The sequence below is a fragment of the Neomonachus schauinslandi genome, chromosome 8 (genome assembly GCF_002201575.2).
Source record: "Neomonachus schauinslandi chromosome 8, ASM220157v2, whole genome shotgun sequence".
NCBI classification, from domain to species: Eukaryota; Metazoa; Chordata; class Mammalia; order Carnivora; family Phocidae; genus Neomonachus; species Neomonachus schauinslandi.
In genome coordinates this window covers 94262638-94285208 of record NC_058410.1, presented here as the reverse complement: position 1 = coordinate 94285208, position 22571 = coordinate 94262638, and the positions used below count along the sequence as shown (strand labels likewise).

At 39.2% G+C, this 22571-nt stretch overlaps 1 protein-coding gene across 2 annotated transcripts in view; it reads left to right on the top strand.

Annotated features, from left to right (window-relative positions):
- The first annotated feature begins 3015 nt into the window (after positions 1-3015).
- ZNF451 (zinc finger protein 451) overlaps positions 3016-22571 on the top strand; it is a 98161-nt gene continuing 78605 nt past the window's right edge. The window contains exons 1-4 of one of the 2 annotated variants that reach the window (XM_021691982.1): positions 3016-3142; positions 3727-3810; positions 12791-12871; positions 14366-15862. In XM_021691982.1, coding sequence (XP_021547657.1) covers positions 3122-3142; positions 3727-3810; positions 12791-12871; positions 14366-15862 — 1683 coding nt within the window. In that variant the 5' untranslated portion in view covers positions 3016-3121. Of the gene's footprint in view, positions 3143-3726; positions 3811-12790; positions 12872-14365; positions 15863-22571 lie in introns of those variants that run through there. The other variant, XM_021691983.1, reaches the window with a different exon arrangement.

Here is a 22571-nt window from a genome sequence, read left to right as displayed (position 1 = left end):
TTATTACAGCTTGCTCTAATAAGAAAAGTGGCTTGTACTTCTGAACTAACCATAGAAATGAACCACCCTCATTTGTCCCCTCCAACAGGCTTCTTTTCCTTATGTGCAACACTTGTACAGAATTCCAGACCTGAGAGAAACAAAGAAAATGTACTTAGAGATCTATGGGCTCGTCATTTATACTCTTTCAGAAGCGAATGCTTTTTGTTCTGCTCCCATAACTCCCAGAAAATGATTATGTCAACTGGTTCCATATTATCCTAAGATCCATCTTCTTCCCTGAAGAATATTCTGTTTTGGAGTAAATGCCTATAAATCCATTTCTTTATTAGAAATTGTTGAAGAGGCTATTCCAGTTGCCAGGTCTTAAAACCAGAGCATTTAATCCAAACCAAATATGGTTCTTAATAACAGAATTGCATTGGATGTATTTGTGCTTTTACTAAAGCATACTAAGATTTGGTGCTGTGTGTATATGAATTCTTTTGCCCAAGCTGAATGCCCCTTAAGTTAATTACAGGTTCATGCTACTTTCCCTTTTTTCAGATTTATGAAAATATTGGATAATAATTCTCATTGAGGGTTTGAGCCTTTCTGATGCATTTAATTTGCCTCTTGGTGGCATTCTCTTAGTCAAGAACCAGGTCTCCAGAATCTTAAATGCTGCTATGCAGCCGATGTTCAGACAGATGGTTCTATAAATAATCATTCAACACAAAAAGCAAGTCAATAGAAAACTGATGAAAACAAAACTAAAGTCAAAGCCTATACTTCTCTGTTACATGGTGAGTTGAAAGAATAATATCAACATAATGTCACTGATGTAGATCTAGAAATCTATTATGATGTTGCTTAGGACAAAGTCTAAGAACTAAATTTGAGGAGATATCAAGCCAGTGATGGACTCTCTTCACAATCTTAACTCATAAAGCAAAATAATGGATCCATGGCCCTAAAAAAAAATTTTCCTCAGTCACACAAAAAAACATTTCCCCATAGTTAAAAAGTCTTCATTTTGAACCCTGAACCAAGCAGCAAACCACTCTACTTCTTCCAAATCTAACCAGTTTCCTACTATACACACTGGCCTTAATATCACCCATCCCAATCTCTTCTTAATTTCCTCAGATTGAGAGACTCCTAAGCTTTGTCTATGGTTTCTTCTTCTTTGCTACACCAAGCTAAATAAACCTGGCTTTGTGGTAACTATAGGCATGTCTCTAATATTCTATTAGTGGGTTTCACAGGATTTTCTTATGAACACATAGTCCCCCTACCCAGAAAAAAATTACTATTAATGTATAGGTAGTTTTCCTATTTCAGGCATGGCTTGGTGGTTTGACATGGTTCTGATATTATATATCTTGCATTTTTGAAAAATAGGAATTTAGAAATTTTGGCTAAACATTTTCAGTGGAGATAAAAACACTCTATAGTATAGAGTACATGCCAAAGCTTAACCATTTCATTTCCCAATCACTAGACATTTAAATGTTTTCCAATTTTTCTATTACAGACACGTCTATGATAAATAGTATTTTGCGTAAAGATTTTCCTACAGATTAAAATGTCCTCAGGATAAAGCCTTGCAATGACAACTGAATTGAAGAGTGTGAGCATCTGGGGGCTCTAGCCATATAAAGCTTGTTTTCCAGGAGTTTTACCCATTAATTCCTACCTGTAACTGGTCTCTCATTCTCAGTTTGCTTCTAGAATTCTCAAACTTAGGTAGAAAAGCAAATGAAATCATAAAGCACTTGCTGGAAATGCAGGAAATACCAAATATTAAGGATAATTACTATAGACATAAATACTCAGATGGTAGATTTGCATATAGACAGGCAAAAACAGGCATCTAAGATGTAAAAGAATTTTCCGGCTTAAAAGGTCCTTTTCAAAATTGTCGGTGTGAAAAAAAAGCCGGATTTTTTTTGTAAGATAATAAAGTGAGAAAAACCACACAGGTGAACATGAGTGAACTATTTTATAGAGTGCTTTTTGACTGCGAACACTGAAAAAAGGTAAGCTATTTTAGTAAGGTAGTATCTGAGAATATCCTTAAACAGCACGTTATTATCACTGGTCTAGGGCTTAGTGATAGTTAGCTAGGCCTTGGCCCCCTGTCATCTTGGGCCCCAGACTCTGTTGCTTCGCCAGTTTTCTTCAGGGCAACCTGGTGAGCGGAACTCTGGTCCTCAATTTTCCTTCTCAGGTGTATTAATATATGCTGTGGCTCAGAATGAAGCTAGGTGAGTAACATAAGGACACCTTGGATTTCTTTCCTTATCACAAAATTCAACTAAGCCTCCACATTCCAGGCCCATTGCAAACAAACAAACAAAAAAAGAGGGGCGCCTGGGTGGCTCAGATGGTTAAGCGTCTGCCTTCGACTCAGGTCATGATCCCAGAGTCCTGGGATCAAGTCCCGCATTGGGCTCCCTGCTAGGCAGGGAGCCTGCTTCTCCCTCTGCCTCTCTCTCTCTCTCTGACTCTCATGAATAAATAAATAAAACATTAAAAAAAAAAAGAAAAGGAAAGGAAAAGGACGATGAGAATTTAGCCCCCATCATCCGTATTTATGCCAAAATCGATTCCGGTGAGCTTCGCTTCCACACCCATACAATATCCAATTCCAAACCCCCCACCACAACCTCGTTATGGCCCTTCACTGTGAAACAGACCCTAGCTGGCCCACGGCTCTGCAAAGCTGCAGCTGACGTCAGCGTGGCAAAACGCATGCGCCACACCTTGGAGTCCTTTTCCTCTCTTTTCCGCCGAAGCCGGACCGGCTCGGGAACGAGCAGAACTACAACTCCCAGCATCCTGCGCGGCCCGGGGAAGGCAGGCCGGGACTGCGAGAAAGAGGCTCCGGGGGATAGCGGGCCAGAGCCGGCTTCTCCTTTTGAAGGGGTTTCACACCTCTTTCCGCCCGCGGCGTCGGTGGCGTCGGCGGCGTCGGCGCTCACGCAGGGGCGGGTCACGGCGGCGCGAAGCGGTGCTGGGCGGGAAGGGAAGTCGTGGCGGCGGCGGCGGCGGAGGCGGCGGCAGCGGGGGCAGCAGCGACGGCGGCGGCGGCGGGGGCCGCAGGAGCGGTGGTGCTGTCAGTTAGGCCGTCGGAGAAATGGGAGACCCGGGGTCGGAGGTGAGTGGTCGAGCGTTGGGCCGCGGCATTCTCAGCCGAGCCGGGAAGGAAGGGCTTTGTGTTTTGTCGAGTGTGAGGCCTGGTGCGCGGCGGGGCCGCAGCGGCGGGGCGATAGCCTCCGCGTCTCGGGCCGAGCCCAGCGTTCGGGCCGAGCCCAGCGTTCGGGCCAGGTGCGGGTCTGAACGAGGAACCAGCGGTAACAATGGCCGCCCGGCCGCCCCCGGCCCCCTGCGCCGGCCCCGGAGGTCGCTGTTGCGGCTGCTCTGGCCGTGAGAGCGACATTTTGAGACAGGCTCGCTCTTCGGCGGTGTGCGTGCATCCCTCCTCCTGGAGGAGAGTGGGGAATTCGCAGGGGCTGGTAAGTCGTTTTCGGCGTCCGCTCCCTCTGGCTCCATGTCTGCAGAGCCATAAGCCGACTCCATCGAGTCCTGTTCTTGGTCGGATTTGCATGCAGTTGTGCTCAGTTCGGTTTTCTCAAGAGCTTGCTGTGTTACAGAGCTCTTCCTTTTTCGTTGCTTTTGGGACAAATCTCCTCCAAGTATGTGGCTGTATATAGATAAGCATGTTCTGCCTTATCTTTATAGATTATAGAGTCTGTCCCTCCAGCCGGGCCTGAGGCATCTGAGGCAACAACGGATGAAAACGAAGATGACATTCAGTTTGTCAGTGTAAGTAGCAACGATATTCGGGTTTTTCCCAGAATCCCAAACCTATGCGTGGTAAGCCATTATGTGATGATACCTCACCTGTCCCGTTCATCATTCAGCAGCGAGGTATGAATGTCTCGCAGGTACTAGACACTGGGGAGCATGGCGTAGGATTAGGACATTTCCCGAAGGGGGGGTCTCTGAGCACCTACGGTGGCCACCACAAAGACTGTGCCCGAAAGGACATGTTGCGCATTGAATCACGCTTCTCGTGCCTTCATGAGCGCCATTTTATACTTCATCTAGGCAAAGTTCTGGTCTTTTAGAGTGTGTGTGGAAGCAGGGCAAGAGCGTCCTTTCAGAGATGACCTGCAGGTTAGAGGGAAGGGTCGGCTGATGATGAGGAAGGAGGTAGAAAACAAGAAGGGTTGCAAGAACTCAAAATCTGAGTGTTCTGTAGCTTCATAACATGAAGGCAAATAGCTTGAAGACTTCACCAACCTCTGAGATCATCATGTTAGAGCATAGTGCAAGAGTTGATGTTCATAATGAAGATCCCTGCGTCACCAGGAACACACATGGTTTTCAGACTTCCTTCCCTTTGGGACAGTGGCCTCTAAGCATTAGGAGGTGTAAATGTGCAGATTCCTGGGCCTCACTCCACACCGACTGAATCAGAATCTGCAGGTGGGACCCAGGAATCTTCACTTTGGAACAAATGAAAGGAAATATGAATCTGAACCATGCTTTGTAAAGCCTTGGTTTAGGGGGGAGGGGGTTATGATGTATTTTGGGATGGTTTTCACCCAAAACTGTAAAGTTTTGCAAAGGCTCTGTTTAAAGTGGTATCTTAGCCAGCTAAAAACTTCTCCAAACCAGTGATTAGTTGAGGTTTGCTGTTAAAGGTGTATAATTTTTCTTTAATAGATTGTCGGATGTGTATTTGTGTTCATTGATTTGGGGCACTTTGTTAAGCTGGTTATTAAATGATATCCTTTACATACCCCAACAAGGGGCCGTTGTGGTGATCTATTGTTGTTCTGTGGTTTAATGGGTTTATTTAGGAGTCTTTCACAAGATTTTGTGTGTGTGGGGGGGGGGGGGAGCTTTCTTCACCATTGCCAGTGCGTATTGTGCTTTGTCCTTTTATTTCAATTCCGGTATAGTTAACATATACTGTTACATTAGCTTCAGGTGTTCTCTGTCCTCATTTTAACTTAGAAGGATTTCCGGGATGGGGGTGAATCGAATTGTATCCTGCCCCTTCTTCACGGTGGACTAAAGTATGTTGGTAATGGGATTCCATGTTCCTTAGGACAAATATTTCAGGTTTCTGAATATTGGTATATTTGGAGAATATTTATCTTGATATTTTGTGCAAATAAAGGAATGACATACTTTATAAACTATGGGCCTTGCTTTGAGAATCACAGATGGAATCAATAAAAAGATTTGAAACCTTTTTTTGGTACTTGCGGAGTGAAAAATTATAGTATAACTTGGATTAACAAGCTTAATAAGGTATTAAGCTGAAGTTTAAAATATTCTTAAGTTTTAAATAGTCTTTTAAATTTTAAATGTAGAGAATCTGTGTATCTTTGCCTGAAGAATAAAAAATATACAATCAGTGCATTGTGTATTCATCTCGATCCAACATCTTCTGTTTATCCCTAGGGGTTGGCAAAGGAAGGTTCAAAGTTCTGATAGTGCAAATGAAGAATTACATGTAATAAGTGCAATTACAGTAGTAGAAGAAATCTATTAAAAACATTTCTTCTACATTTTTAGTGATAACACTTAAATGATAATTAATGAAACCTTAATTCTGTTTCAAAATAAATTCAGAGACAGAGCCTTCTGCTTCTTTCTGTAAGCTAATCTTATACTTGACTCCTTCAGGTAATGCTTATGCAGTAAAGGTAACAAACTGTTCTTCTCTTAAGATTTCTTCAGATACAAAAAGGACATTATGGTGTTGCTTCTTGATTTACTCTGGTTTGAATTTCTTAGTTCACTCTCATTAATCTAATTTTCCCATCTTTAATCCACATGGTGGCACAGCAGTCTTTATGTGGTTTGCAAAATATATAGTATCTGGAACCAAACAGCATGCTGAAGGGAAGGAATAATAAGGATGTGGAGGTGCAAAAATGAGTTCTTTCATTTAATTTTTTTTTTTTTTGAAATGTACATACAGAGAACTGCACTATTTGTAAGTGTACTGTTTGATTTTGCAAAGTCAGTAACTTTGTGATCTCAAATGAGAATGTTACCGTAACAAAAACTTCAAGATTTTGCTCTCATTTTCTCTTAAGTAGTATAGGTGTATCTCCACCCACCCCCTGCCCCGCACCCCACTATTGGAAAGTAGAAATCTTTGAAACCTCTGAAAACTTTCTTAAACTAAGATGGCATAAAGTGAAGAAGCAATTACCATTAATTTATATGGAAAATTTTTTAGCATTTCCAGACCAAAAAAATAACCCCTTTAAGGCTTTTTTGATACCTTAGGACACATCTTGCTAACAGATGCACAAAATAAATCAAGATATGGTACAGGTGCTTGCAGATAATTCAAAGCTGTGGCAGTGAGATGCTGAGTTTAGTTCCCAGGGAAGGAGCTTGCTTGGCTGTGCTACTCTTGCTGCTTGGGGTGCATGTTGGGGTGCAACAAGACAAACACTGTACAGTAGTTTGGCTTTTTAATTTTTTTTTTTTTTGTATAAGCTCAAATCCTCTTCAGATTTCCTTCAGTTAGTGAAAATGGGTACTAATGTAGGTTTTTTGTTAAAGTGAAGTGATGTGAATGCAAACTTTCCAAGAGTGAGAATACCTCTCTGATCCCTTATTCAGCCACCATCTTTCTGTCTTTGAAACTGCAGATATTTTAGTTAATTTACTCCCAGAAAACTTATTTTAGCTAAGAGCTGATGACATTTTCACAGTGCTGCTTTAGATACAAAGATATAAAAACTGCTGAGACAACGTATTGTAATCTCAGTAATAGCACATGAGATTTAAGTTTCAGCCAAGGTTATTGGTATTATGTGAAATCATTGAGCATGTAGAAATAGTGAAGAAAATCAAGGTGTAATTTCATAAATAACTTCAGAAGCACGTAGGTGAAAGGATAATACTTTAACTATAGTAGAAAGGGGTCATGGGCAAAAATATCAAGGTATCTTTTGGCTGGGTGTCTTGGGCCTGTAATTAGGTCAATAAATAAAAATAATGTTGGAACTCATGATATGCAAAGTCCTGAAGGAGGTACTCTAGAACTACAAAGATTAATTGGAAATATATCCTACGTATAAGTCCATATTTCAATGTGGGAGATAAAATAGGTGATGAGAACTGTGTAAATAGTTCTAGTAGAGGGACGCCTTGGTGGCTCAGTCGGTTAATCAACTGCCTTTGGCTCAGGTCGTGATCCCAGAGTCCTGGGATCAAGTCCTGCATCAGGCTCCTTGCTTGGGGGGGAGCCTGCTTTTCCCTCTGCTGCTCCCCCTGCTTGCGCGCGTGCTCTCTCTCTGACTAAATAAATAAAATCTTAAAAAAAAAAAAAAAAGTTCTAGTAGAAAGTAGTTCTTTTATAAAAAGTACATGGTGCTATTTTTAAAAAAGGCAGACTTTTTGGCATAAATAACATTTAGTATTTGTATTTAAAAGCGCATTTTGAAAAGAAATAAGGAAAGCATCAAAATGGGAAAAGCAGAGAGGATTATGTGTAGTTCTGGAGGATAAAAATTTTTTAAGTAGAAGAGAAAGGGTGGGCCGGATAGTGTAGGTCTTGAGCTGTGGCCTAAATTTGAACTTAAAGTAGTCAGTTGGGAACCATTCGAAATTTTTGAACTGGGTAGGACTATAGAAGTAAACTATATCCCTAACTTCTATATATGGAAATATATCAAAAAAACATGTATTATATATAAGGTTTTATTTATTTAATTTTTTTTTTTTAAAGATTTTATTTATTTATTTGACAGCGAGAGAGGGAACACAAGCAGGGGAGTGGAAGAGGGAGAAGCAGGCTTCCCGCTGAGTAGGTAGCCCCATGTGGGACTCGACCCCAGGACCCTGGGATCATGACCTGAGCAGAAGGCAGACGTTTAACGACTAAGCCACCCAGGCGCCCCTATATTTAAGGTTTTAGATTAGAGTTGTGCATCTATGCTCAAATCCATATTCTTTGTTTTAGACTGGGGTAAACTACATTTCTTATAGACCATATCTTAGTGTATTGACATCCACTTACACTTGACCGTCGAGCAACATGGGTTTGAATTACATGGGTCCACTTGTATGCAGATAAGATTTTTTACAGTACTTTAAATGTATTTCCCTTATGATTTCCATAATACTTTGTTTAGCTTTATTGTAAGAATACAGTATATAATATATACAACATACAAAATATGTATTAACTGCTACTGGTGAGACTTCCAGTCAAGAGTAGGCTTTTAGTAGTTACATTTTGGGGGAGTCAAAAGTTACATGTAGATTTTCAATTCTGTGTGGTGGGAGGGAGGGTCAGAGCCCATAACCCTCATGTTCTTCAAAGGTCAACTGTAGTAGTAGGTAATTGGTGTCTGGCTTTGTATGAGAATCATTTTTCTGACAGGAGTGAAAGCTTTTTGTGTCATTAGAAAAAAATTTTTTTTAACTTAGAATATTAATTCAGCTGTGTTCCTAAACTATTTTGCTTGTGCCTGTGCTCCTAGCCCTAATTATGTGGCCTTGGGGAGTAGAATCCCTTGATTTTGTTATTGGTACAAAACGGATGAGAAGAATGATGGTTTACTGGTTGATGGATGGAGCAAATTCAAATAAAATACCTTTAGTTGGAGGACTACATGGATTTATACTTGTTAAGAACATAAGCAGTCATTATAAACATTTTAAGAAACCATGTTTGACATTTATATAATAAACATTTTTGGGGGGAATTAATAACTTACTTTTGGGTTAGTGTTATGAGTTATTCAGAGTTGGGGACAAAGCAGTAAGTCCACTTTCTCTTATTGAAGGAATACAAAGTATCTCAGAAACTTAGGTAATAAGGCATTGATTTAAAAATAGTATGTAGGGGGGCGCCTGGGTGGCTCAGTTGTTAAGCGTCTGCCTTCAGCTCAGGTCATGATCCCAGAGTCCTGGGATCGAGCCCCGCGTCGGGCTCCCTGCTCAGCGGGAAGCCTGCTTCTCCCTCTCCCACTCCCCCTGCTTGTGTTCCTGCTCTCGCTGTCTCTCTCTGTCAAATAAATAAAATCTTTAAAAAAAAAATAAAAATAGTATGTAGGGTTTCCTGGCTGGCTCATTTAGGAGAACATGCAACTCTTGATCTTGGGGGTGTGAGTTCAAGCCCTATGTTGGATATAGGGATTACTTAAAAATAAATTTTTTTTTTTTTTAAGATTTTATTTATTTATTTGACAGAGAGAGAGATAGCAAGAGCAGGAACACAAGCAGGGGGAGTGGGAGAGGGAGAAGCAGGCTTCCAGCCGAGCAGGGAGCCTGATATGGGACTCAATCCCAGGACCCTGGGATCATGACCTGAGCCGAAGGCAGACGCTTAATGACTGAGCCACCCAGGCGCCCCAAAAATAAAATTTAAAAAAAAATTGTTTTTTTAAGATTTTATTTATTTATTTGACAGAGTGCACAAGTAGGGGGAGCTGCAGGTAGATGGAGTGGGAGAAGCAGGCTCCCTGCAGAGCCCGATGTGATGTGGAGCTGGGCAGGATCCTGGGATCATGATCTGAGCTGAAGGCAGACACTTAACCCACTGAGCCACCCAGGCGCGCCCCTCCCCCCCCCCAAATAGTAGTATGTATACTTTGAACTTAGCCTCAGAATTATAATGACCACACAGCCAGTTACATATTTAGAGAACCAGGTGCAGCTCACTTAGTTTTCTCATTTGTTAAATGGAATAATAGTAATAATTCACTATTTCACCTTGTAAAGTAATTAGGGATTAAATGAAATAATGTATATGAAAAGTTCAGCACAGTGCCTGTATAGAGCCCATACAGCAATGACAAATGTTATTGATTAGTAGTAAAATAAATGGAATACTAAAATGTTTTGATTCTTTAAGTCATTATGGTAAAACTTTTCCCGTATCCAGTGTGAAAATTAGCTAAAGTGTAGAGTGTTTGCTTCTGAGTAATATTTTCCTTTGGGATACTTCTCTTTTTAACCCAGCCTCTGCCTTTTTGGTGGTCTCAAATATGTGTCTTCATCTTCTACCACTCTTTCACTTATAAGTTCACAATTATTTGTTGAGTGAATGAGTAAGTATTTTAAATGACTCTTGCTTTTTCTCATTTTTGGTTTTTCTTTCTTGGTTCTTTTTATTCTTTTAATTAGTGTGAATCATGAAGTTACTTTTCTTCAGTAGTTCAGAAATGGTTGCATATTAGTCTAATGGTTGACCCCAGTAGTAAATTTCTAATAGTCTTCTCTCATCATTCCCTGCTCTTGTCCTTTCTACTATTTCTGCAGCTATTTTTAAATCCCATCAGTGACCATTTTCCTTATTCTGGTTTTTTGTTTTGGGGGGGGTTTTCTTGTTTATTTGTTTTTCCCCATTCTACTTTTTGCTTTATATTCTATTACCTTCTTTCATCTCCCTTTTTTTCCCTATCTGTTCATGGAAGCTTTCTCTGCCCCACCTCTGTGTATTTCTGATAACCTGAGACTTTCTTGGTGTGCTGTTTCTATGGACGTACATTTCTTGAAGAGACAAAATGTAATGTGATTATGTGAACAGGAGAAGCTATCATATTTTTACTTCTACTTTCTTTTTGTGTTTTTTGTTTGTTTTAATTCTTATTTATTTATTTGACACAGAGAGAAAGAGACAGCTAGAGAGGGAACACAAGCAGGGGGAATGGGGGAGGGAGAAGCAGGCTCCTGGCTGAGCAGGGAGCCCGATGCAGGGCTCGATCCCAGGACCCCGGGATCATGACCTGAGCCAAAGGCAGATGCTTAACGTCTGAGCCACCCAGGCACTCCTCTACTTTCTTTTTGGATTGAATGTATGATATTGCCCATAGCAGTGGTAGATTTTAGTCTTAAGGTAGGTGGTTCATCTCTGTTGATCGTAATTGGAAACTACTCTTTCTCTCTTTTCCTCTTTTTTAAACCTCCACTTTTACAGCTCATGCAAAAATCTTAATTATTTATTACATGATCTCTGCCCAGAAGTTCTGCTCTCTGGTTTTATTTTAGTGGCTAGATAAAACCTGTCTGAAAGGATAGCAGTTTTCTGCTTGGGGAGAAGTTGTAGCCTAAGAGAGAAACAAGTTATGTTTGAGACTGGATGCCTCTTCTCAGGAAGAGGATCTTTAACTAGATCTTAGCTTCTGTCTCCTGACTCTATTCTTTTTCTGTTAGTTTTTACACTAAATATATCACTTTGGTTTGCCAACAGTCAGCTTTCTGCATCTTAAGAAATCTTTCCCTCAGCTGAATTCGCCTCCTATGTTCCTTACTCTTGTTCTCAACATACTAGATTTTTAAAAATAATATTCTTTACTCATGGCTTTTACTGCCTCTTTTTCTTTTTTAAGATTTTATTTTTAAATAATCTCTACATGCAGTGTGGGCCCGAACTCACAACCCCAAGATGAGGTTGCATGCTCTGCTGACTGAGCCAGCCAGGTGCCCCTACTGCTTCATTTTCTACTTAATTTTTTTAGAGCGTAGCTTCTGTATCCTTTCTACTTTATTAAAAGTTGCTCTCAGGCATTTTAAAAATCTTGTTGCCAGATTCAGTGGCAGTTTTTTTGGTTGTCAGCATTTTGGGCCACATTAGCATTGACAACTTTTTGTTGAGGTTTTCTCTAGCTTCTTTGAATTTATGCATTCCCGATTCTTCTCCAGTCCCTGATTACCTGTTTAGCAGTTCTTCCTGAGTCCTAAAATTCCGGCATTTTCTCGAGAACCTTCTTAAATCTCTTCTTTCTCCTCTTTGCTTTCTTTGTTGGCTCTGTCACAGTTTCAGTTTAGTCTTTTAGTGGAGCAACTCCCAAATCTGTTTATCTAGCTATGTTCATACATCCAGATTACAGCCCTGGATTTCCAGCTATCTGCCAGTTACTTTTGGGTACCACTGGTACATCAGCCCATTATGTCTAAAAGAATGTCAGCTTCCTGTTTCTGTATTCCAGATTTATACTAAATGGCATTAGTATCCTTCCAGTTGCCCAAGGGTGAAACTTTAAGGACTTTTTTGATTCCTTCTTATTGTTGGGGTTTTGTTTTGTTTGGGGGGGGGGTGTTTTTTTATAGCCAATCTTTTTTTCTCATTCTACCCATGTATTCTCTTGTATGTGTACCACAACATATTCTCTTTGCCATTATTTTAGTTTTGTATTATTGGACTGATTGATTATCCTGCTTTCCCCATTTTCCATACTTGTCTGTGTGATTAATCTATTTAAAGCACAGCTCTCATGTTTTTCCTGTCTTTGTATTTATTGATTCCCTTTTGCCTGTAGAATAAAATCTAGACATTTAGGCCTAGCATTCAAGGCCTGGTCTGTGATGCAGTCAGAATGGTTCCAAAGAGGATGAAGAATCAGGTTTGATGTTTGACTATAGGAGTGGGAGATAAAGCTGAGCTGTTAGTCAAAGAACTGCATGTTTTTGAACTTGGTTATCTAACATAATTAATACTCATCCCATCTAAAATGCATTGAATCATACTATCTGCTATCTGTGTCCTTGTAGCAGTGTTCCTTTATTATTAATAATCTTTTCCTCAAAAAAATCAACATTGTCGTAATATTCTACCGAGGTTTAAACTCTTAGATCTTATCGTTTCTTATGCATGTATCTGAATATTTTTCTGTTTGTTCTCATTACTTTCTGCCACCCATAGGCTTCTTCTTTAGAGGAATTTTTGCCAATCCCAACCAAAAATGGGATGTTTTAAATGACTAGTTTAGTTTGAATAACTATAAATGATTTGTTAATTCGCTCAATTCTTTCATAGGAAGGACCATTAAGACCTGTTCTTGAATACATTGATCTGGTCAGCAGTGATGATGAAGAACCTAGCACCTCTCATAGTGATGTAAGTACATTATATTTGATTTGCATTTCTTTCACTTCTGTGATTTAAAAGACATTGCCTAAAGAGAGTTATCAAGTCAATGATCGCTGTTTTTAGGAGCTATAGTATTTTAGAGAATGGCCCGTTTCTGTAGAATGAACCACAAAGGTGTCCAGTGAGTCCTGGCCCAAAATATCTCCTACTTCCAGTTTTGTTTCTTTACTTTCAGTGAGGATGTGAAAGGATAACACAACACAGGAAAGTTCTAAGCCTTGAAGATGGTATCTGATAAAAGGAAAATGGAATAAAAACTGCAAGCTTCTTGGCTCCTTGTGCCCTTCTCCCCTTCTCCTTTCCTGTCTCTCCTCAGGTGCCATGTATAACTGGATCCTTTTCTTCCAGAACCACCTGGCCACAGAAAGTTTGTTTTACCTTGGAAGGAAGGATATGTGAAGATCCTTTAGGAAATGGAATGTGGGAAAGGGTTTAGGTGGCGTAGTATTTCAGTCATCATTCCTTTTAACCTTGTTTATCCCTCACATATTTAAAGTTTTTTTTCTCTTACCTGTGATTTTTTTTAGTTGTGGGTTTGACCCTTAAACTAATACTTCCCTTACTCTGAGAATCAAACTAGCTGAGCCCTTTGTAGCAATCTTGTCTTTCATTTGTCTTAGCCCAAATTTCTGTTAATGGGCTATTTTCTTGATGGGTTGAGAACTCCTGGCTCTTGTTCAAGGTGGCCAGAAAACTTCTTTCTCTATGATACAGGGGATTGAGACTTGGACTTGGAATCAGTATACGTAGGTTTTAGTCTGAGCTTTACTCCTTATTAATTCTGTGACTTCGGATAAATTAGGAAGCCTTTAACCTTAGTTTCTTTATCAAATAAGAGTAATACCTACCTCACAGGGTTGTTGTGAGGACAAAATGAGGTAAAAAATACATAATGTAAGCTCCTTGGAAACTACGAACAATAAAGTAGGACTATGCAACTGGAAGGTTTTGTTATGCATGGAGACTGAACAGGAGAAAATTTTAAAGGGGCTTATAAAAGTGACTCTGCAGTGGGGACTTTTAGAAATATTTTTTGTTCTCAGTGGAACTTTTCCCAAGTTCTCTGTACCATTTTTAGCTTCTACTTGTTGACTTACATACATTGAATGGGATTTTTTTAATCACCAGTAGTCTCACCACCTCTTCTTATCCTAGCATGGGACCAAGCAGCAGGCCAGGATGGCAGCACTTGAACTGGGCTTGTTTTCACTCTCTTTTTTCATAGACAGAGTGCCACATTAATGGCCATAGTTGGTATTGGGTTTTTGGGTAGTGAAGCTTGTGGATTTGACTTCTCTGATCCCCTTGCTGATCTGTAGTGGATTGCATCTTTCATTGTTGTTATAATAATTTAAAAAATTGAGTTCTACTTACTGGACATGCATCTCTGCACTTGAAAGTTAACATATTAAAAGCATTTTTTTTTCTTCCTTGGTTTTCTTGTTCATGTGGATAACCCAGAGAATGCCTGAGTCTAAGGTGCCATCCTCTGAGAATCATCGCCCAGAAATGTGCTCTAGCTGCAGTGTTCCTCTTCCCATTGGAGACAGCAGCTCCTCCTCTGGGAGTTGCACCAGCAGTCCACAAAGGATAGTTTCTCAACCTTCTTCTGTTGAGAACCCATTGGAGAACCAGAAAAATGATCAAAATAATTCAGATATTAAGATCTCTGAGACAGAGACACTTAAACCATCACAAAATTATCAGACTCAGCCTTCATCTCCAGTTCTGGTCCCCCAAGAATCTTTGGCCTCTTCAGAGGTCAAGGAGGATTTACCTGTAGAGTCTTCTTCAGTTTCACAGCATGGACAGGATGCCATCCTTTATCTTCAGACACAAGTGGCTGAGATGTCCCGAGTGATCCGTGATCTGCAGTCTAGGAGCTGTTTTAGATTTCATCATTCTAGGCCAAGTGAGAACTCCTCAGTGCCATGGGATATCTCCACCTCCAAGGATGAAAATTTATCCACAGTTGATGAAGAAGCTGACTGCAAATCCCCCTCAGCTGATGACAAAGGGCAGCCAACTGACCCCAGTCAGTCTAGTTTCACAGGTCTTTTGAAAAGAATGGAACAGAGAGGTGTTATAAAGAGAGTAACGTTACAGTCTGAAGCAGAATCGTGTGAAGGGAAGCCTGATTATGTGACCTCTAAGAAACGTTTGGTTCCTCCATTGCATCCTCTTCTGAGAATTGCCACCACTGAGGTTTTTAAAGACCCTGCTGATTGCCATCCTTCTTCCTTCATGGGGCACAGGGTATATCCTGTGGCCAAGGATACCTCTCCTTTCCAACCAAATCCACCAGCTGAGGGCCCTATTGTAGAAGCATTAGAGCACAGCAAAAGAGGAAGCACAACATCTCCTCTAGATTCTACCTCAAAAGAAATGGAGGTCATGGGTTGTAGATTCTACCATGCAGCTTCCATTGCAGCCCGAGCTGCTAGCTACATGGCCTATATGACTCAATATCAGCGTAAACTCTGGGAAGATATGGAGGATCTGGTTCATGACCCAGAGTTTGATCGTGGAAAAGCAAGATGTATAATATCTGATGGTATGGATGCAGGCCTTTGGCAGCTTTGTACTACTAGGGACATAATGGATTCTGTAGTCAGAGTTATGGCAATGGCAATAGACTACAGAAGACAAGCCTGGCTCCGCCTTACATCTCTCACTAAGAAAACCCAGGAGAAGATATCACACTTGCCCTTTGATGGTACTTCCCTCTTTGGACAAGATGTGAATGCTGTTGTTGCAGAAGAAAACAGTATTAAAGAAAATGACTATAGAGACCACAACAAATACTATAACCAACATCGATACTTTTATAGTCATGATCAGAAAGCACATTATCACAATAGAGGGTATTCCAAAGGAGATTGGTACAAACCTCGAAACCACCCCTATAGATACAGAAAAAAGGGAGAATCCCCCGAACGCCATGGGTACAAGAATTAATAGCCTGTTTGCGTTCAGCAGCATAGTCATCCAAGATCCTAACTATTTTACTTGCTATTCCCCACTCAAACAGGATCTACAGGTAGGAGGTCACCTCAGAAACTGATGCATGTCTGGAATTATCACAGCTAACATTTAAATTCTAGACTTTTCAAATGAAGTATATAATAAAGAGACTCATGTTTTATTGGCCAAGTGAGCAGTAGAGACTTTCATCTAAGTTGGGTTGGACAAAGGTTTACCCATTATTTCTGGTCCAGAATAAGTTCAGAGGAGGGTACTCAGGAATCTGAATCCTCTTGTGATTAAAGAAAAATATAAAGATTTGTTCCTCAGGAAAATCTTACTGGTAAACTGAGGACTGGCCGATTTGGGGTCTGGAAATAACCTACTATTAGATCTTTGTTTACTGATACCAGAGGCAGATCCTTCGTTTTTAGGTCATCAGTGCTTCCTTGTTCAGGCGTCAGCTTGTCAGATCTTCACAAAATGACAAGTCTGTTGTACTCTGTTTATGTCAGGATGATCAACTTATCAAGAGTCCATCCTACTCTCAAGCTGTCTCAGACTTCAGAATCAACCATGAAGCTGTATGTCAAGAACTGGAATACAAATAAAATTTTGCCAAATCCAGTTTGCTTCCAGTGGGATGGCTAGATGTTACAGGTCTACTGTGGACACCAGCTGGAAAAAGACTTTCCTACCTGTAACATCTCTAGAAATTTTCACAGTAACTATCTATCGAGACTGATGGCTACCGTGTCATTACCACTCAGAGCTACATGTGAGAGAATTCTTTGTTACCATCACGCCCAAGTCTCCATCCTATCAAGCTCTCAGATGTAAAGAAGCTGTGAGACCCAGTCATGGTGTTCTCTCAGGATATTCTGGACCTTTCACCAAGATGACCTCCTTAAACAAACCTACCTTCTAATCAATTAACTTTTTTGAGCTTGATAATTCATCACTCTAAACACAAAAAAGATATGTACATTAGTGCCCTGGATATAAAGGATGTTATACCATCCAGGCATGCAAATCTGAACTCTATAAGAGAATTCCAAACATGCCTGACAATCTGGTCCTCTTACTGAAATAAAGAAAGAGGGATGCCATCAAACTAGATGATACTGAGAATCCTTAAGTGTTAAGAGTCTTACTGTGGATGTCATAAAGAGAACATCTCACACAGCTCTGTTTCTGGATATCTATGTAAATGATGATATCCATTAGAGATTTTTTAAAGTCTGAAATCAAGACTTCAACAACATGTTCTTGGTTTACTGGTCCCTTAATCTAGTCAGACTCTTATCATGAGAGACGACTTATCATTTTGCTCCCAGTTGGTTCCATTAATAGTTCTTCACAGTTCTGGAACTGGCAGCAGATACCTCAATTATATATCCCACAGTATCTTTTTAATCTCAAGGCAGTGGCTGTACAGTATACCAGCCCTTAGGTCCTCGTTTTCGCAGCATGACTTCAAAAATGGAGAAAGTGTCAAGTTTGAGGGGTCTGAATACATCACCTAATATTATTTGCTTGGCAGCCAAAAAAAAGTTTTTTTATCAACAGACTTAAAATTTTGTAACTTGATTTGTCAAACATCTTCATTTATTTCATCTGCTTGATCAAAATATTTTGGGTCTACTGTTAGTGGAATATAACACTGTTTTAGGGTTCGTGTGGTTTCTGTTTCTTGCCATAGTTCTTGCATAGTGGTGATTGACATTTTCCCTAGTGCCCCACTTTTTGATGGTTGAAGCTCATTCCCCCTCCATTGTAACTATCTTCACCCTTTTTACTACTTTTCTTTCTCTCCCTATTTGTGCTAGAGGTTGAAGACGCAAACATCCCTACTTAGAAGAAGCTATTTTATTTTGTCAGATAATTTCAGAGTACTATATTGGTCCTATTTTTAGATTAAGCCTAAACAACAGGCTTGATATAAGAAATCGTCTTGCAAGCAAATTTGGTCAAGTCATATCTAGAGTTAGCATTTACCTTTATTTTTGTATATTTTCCACAATGTTTTACTTCTGCCTTTTTTAGGTCCATGTCATTGATGTAGAAACTCTTCCAAATTAAACTCTAGAAGAGCATTGATTAACTACCTTTAACAAGGGCCTAAAAAAATCATAGATTTTTATAGTTTACAGTATATATCACATCAGTCAAGCAGTCTCATGTGCCCTTAACATGGCACTGTAGGTTTTTTGTTGTTTTTTTTAAAGATTTTATTTATTTATTTGACAGAGACAGTGAGAGAGGGAACACAAGCAGGGGGAGTGGGAGAGGGAGAAGCAGGCTTCCCGCGGAGCAGGGAGCCCGATGCGGGGCTCGATCCCAGGACCCTGGGATCATGACCTGAGCCGAAGGCAGCCGCTTAACGACTGAGCCACCCAGGCGCCCTGGCACTGTAGGTTTTTTATGAAAGGAATAGTCACAGGTGAACTTACTGGAGAGAGGAGACCTTGGAACTGTTCTATGTGGCTGCACAGTTGTTCCCAATTAGCCAAGGCTACTTCAGTCTGTTCCCACTTTTCCATTTCTCCCCTTTCTTTCCCTGAATTAGATACTGGGTTACAAATGTGTTGATTTTTGAGGTACTCTTATTTCCCAAAATCTAAACCAAAGTAAATGATACTTGAAGATGTGATTCTCTGAAACTGCAATGGCATTTCCACTTAACATGCTCCTTTTAAATTTTTTGTTTTGAATTGTGGTCAGAAAAAAGACAACATAAAATTCACTACCTTGGGCGCCTAGGTGGCTCAGTTGGTTAAGCGACTGCCTTCGGCTCAGGTCATGATCCTGGAGTCCCTGGATCGAGTCCCGCATCGGGCTCCCTGCTCGGCGGGGAGCCTGCTTCTCCCTCTGACCCTCCCCCCTCTCATGTGCTCTCTCTCTCTCATTCTCTCTGTCTCAAATAAATAAATAAAATCTTTAAAAAAAAAAAAAATTCACCACCTTAACCATTTTTAAGTGCACAGTTCACTAGTGTTTGCTGTGTTTACATTGTGTAGCTCCTCCTCAAATATTTATAAAACAGCATTGCTATTCTCTTCCTCTTGTGTTATTTATGTTGCTCAGTATTAAAGTAACATTGCTTTACCACTCTCTCACTGATAAGCGCAAACATCTCCAGAAAATTTTCCTAAAAGTGGAAAGATATTGTGGAATCATCGAATTGTTGATCAAGTAGATAACTTCTGAAAGGGATTTGTTGAGTGGGGACTGTCTCAGAATGAAGTAGAATGGGAACAGCTTTTAGCTATAGATGAGTTGGTCTCTTGATTGCAGAAGAAACAATATCCTTAATCTGTTTATTTTAAAATCTTTCTCTGGTATACTTGGATGATGATGGTGTTAAAAAGGGGACTTGATCTAGGGAGACAACCCCTAAAGCATATGGAATTCAAAATTAGATATTAAGTTTTCATACTGTGCCTGCCACAGGAAGCTCCATTAGGTAAACCTTGGATGTTTAAATATCTCTAGATTTTCTAGGAAGCTTTGGGATAATTGCAAATTTAATGATTTGGTATTCTCAATGGGGATGCGTCTAATGATCCTTTTTCTTCAAAATGTTATTTCTCCACTAGACATGAAATGTATGTGAAGACAATATGATTTCTTGCAGTTATTGTGTACAGAGAAACTGTTTCCATTGTTATATGAAGTGCCTTTTTAAATTTCACCCTATTGTTTAAAACTTAACATTTTGATGTCTTGCATATGTTGCTGGTGATATTTATGTGAGTTCTGTACAGTGATTTTTTTTAATCTTGTAGTTTATTCATCATCTGTACAATTGCACTAAATGTACTCTCCTTCTGAATGTTAATTTGTTTTCTTTATAGCACTGTTAATCCATTTCAGAAGGTTGTAGAGTATGCCCCTCCCCCTTTATTTAAATAACTTCAGAGTAGTTCTTTTTAGTTATTAGTGATTGGCTCAGTTTCCTGAGCATTAAGGCAGCTTTGTTTTCTATCTGCACGTTCTAGGTTTTCGGATTAAGTCATTTGTCTCATAACTAACCTTGTTCTAAGCTATGGTAACACAACTTATATTTGATAAGTGGATGTGTTTACTTGGTAAGAAGAAACAAGAATATTAGGAAAAGCAGTAAATTTGCTGACACTTTATCCTTCCTTTTTAGACAGTGAGACAGTTTCCTTATCAGTGTAATTGCATTTAAACTTTTTTTTTTTAACTGCGTGGCAGCTTCTTTATAATTCCATTTATTTACTTAGCCCTCAAGATAACATTTTGAGGGGAACATAAACTCTTTCAGGATACTTGGATACTATTTAGTATATTACATTAGTACTATACTAACAATTTACTGAATGATACCTAAGTGACCTGATTGATAATGTCCTTAAGGGCCCAATACATCAGGATAACCTCTCAGGTACTAAAAATGAGGAGGTTGGAATAGACACAATCCAGAATCCCTTCTAGTTATAAAATTGGATACAGAGTTAAGACACATTCACTATTCTTGAGGATATAATTTAGTGGGATTCTGATGAAGGTTAGAAATTATGGACTAGAACTTTGTAGAAATAGTTTAAAGATTGCAATAACTGAAAACTTTTTTTTTTACGTGAGGCATATTTTGCCCCAGACTTGCACTGTTTTAGGTTTCCTTGTCTTTTGAAATTTACCATTCTTAATGTTAGTGGCTAGTCCAGTAATTGATTGTGATATCTGTGTGCATCTTATGCATGTCAATCAGTTGGCCAGGTCCATTCTATATAGTTTCCATTTGTGGATACAGAAACCAATTAATTCTTCCGTTTTTCACTTAAGAAAATATACAGGAGGAAGTTTTATTTAACTGATGATGATCACTGTTGAATGCAAATCTTTTAGTTATTTTTCCAGAAATAATGAGTTTTGTAAGCCATTAAAATATTCTTTTATGGAATTTCCCTTCCTGGATGAATAAGAATATTGTTTTATTAAATTTTTTTTCTCCTGTTCATTAGTGGGATAATATTTTTGTACTACTTTGTGTTTTTGTTTGCTTGACTTTATAGTAATGAAAACTTTTTTATAGTAGTGTTTGGTACCATTGAGATTTCTTATTACTGGAAATTATATGTTTGCTTCCAGTGGGGTATATCTGGAAGTGATCACAGTCCAACTGTGTCCTTTTGATGTTATCATATTAATTGTTTCATTCTTTATATTGATTTTTTCTTCTCCTTTATGTAACACCTCTTTCTAGAAGGATGTCTGATCTTCCCTTAATCTCTTTGATGTAGATTATATTTTTTATTCTACCAGTAAATACTAGCCAGGATTTGATGTGGCTTTGTATTTGTGTACTTAAATACAATGCCTTCAGCATTATTGTAAGAGATTTTCTAGTTTTCTCTTTTGTCCTTTTTTTAAAAAAGCAGCCAGTCCAGTCTCTGGAACTATTATTTCCTGGCTATTGAACTTCAGTCAGTTTTCAATGCCTTCTTATTTAATGGTAGCCTTATTTTTCTCATTTTGCATAGTTTTCACACAAATGTATTACTACATATGGTTTATGGTTAATTGCATCTTAAAAAAATTCTAAGCCCATCACCATGAAGTTATAGAACAGCTCTGACGTAAACTGTATCTTAAAATTAACCAGTTTTCTCTAGGTCTTAAGGGCTTTACGTATTTTATTGAGATAACTATTTCAAATGATCTCTTGGATTTTCTAATGCCTTGTCAAGAATTCAGCAAGAATTCTCAGGTTGTCTGTACTTTGTTTTAGGACTTTGGAGATCTCAAGTTGTATTGAGTTTTCTAATATTCCTAAGTCTATTCCTTGGTAGCAGTGAAAGTAAATGGTTTATTATCTAGTTGTATTTTAAACTCTTCTTTGATCTTCTTCAAGTGTTATTAATGAGTTCTGTTAGTAGTCTCTTTATAAGACCTATTTTCATGTGCTATTTTTTCCCATCAGCTATCTATCATACGCCTTCTCTTTTCTGTCATTGCCCATAAGAGTAGCTCTATCACATCATTCAGTTTTGAGGGCTACAGTTAGACCTCTTGTCACCTCCCACTTCTATCTGTGATGGCTATGTTTCACACTACTTAGTGTGCATTTAATACTAATATTCTATAATAACTATCATGTTTGTGGTCCCTTTATCTGTACCACTTTTAATTACTAGGGCAACATGATCTGGGTGATTGGGGGGAACATTTTCCAAGTCACTAAACAGTCTCAAATTTTCAGTTCCATTTTTTTTGAACATATTTAATTACATTAAACATCCTGCTGTTAGGTGTGCAGCCCTTCCTTTCTGCCTTGGTTTGAGTATAGTCAGTGTTTAATTAGCCTCATTTAGATTCTTAGCAAGAGTTGCATGCAGGTTGGTCTTTGTCTGATGGCTTGTAACAACTCATGTTTACTTTTAGCAAAAATACCTTTTGAGATCTTGGAAGCACCTTGATAGCCTTGGGCCTAACAGTTGTCTTCCTGCCTGGGAAGCAAGTAGAGGAGAGAATTTTCATTTATACAGCTCACATTTACTGCGCTGTGTGCCAAAAAGTTCTTGAGGAAGAAATTCACCGTTATTTTGCAGATGAGGAAATGAAACATCATTAAGCACGTTGCTCAAGTGGTAGAGCCTAGCTTTTGAATATTGACTCTATTCCTCCACAGTCTCAGTTTAGCATTGTGTACTAGGCTGCCTCTTTGTATTTTTCA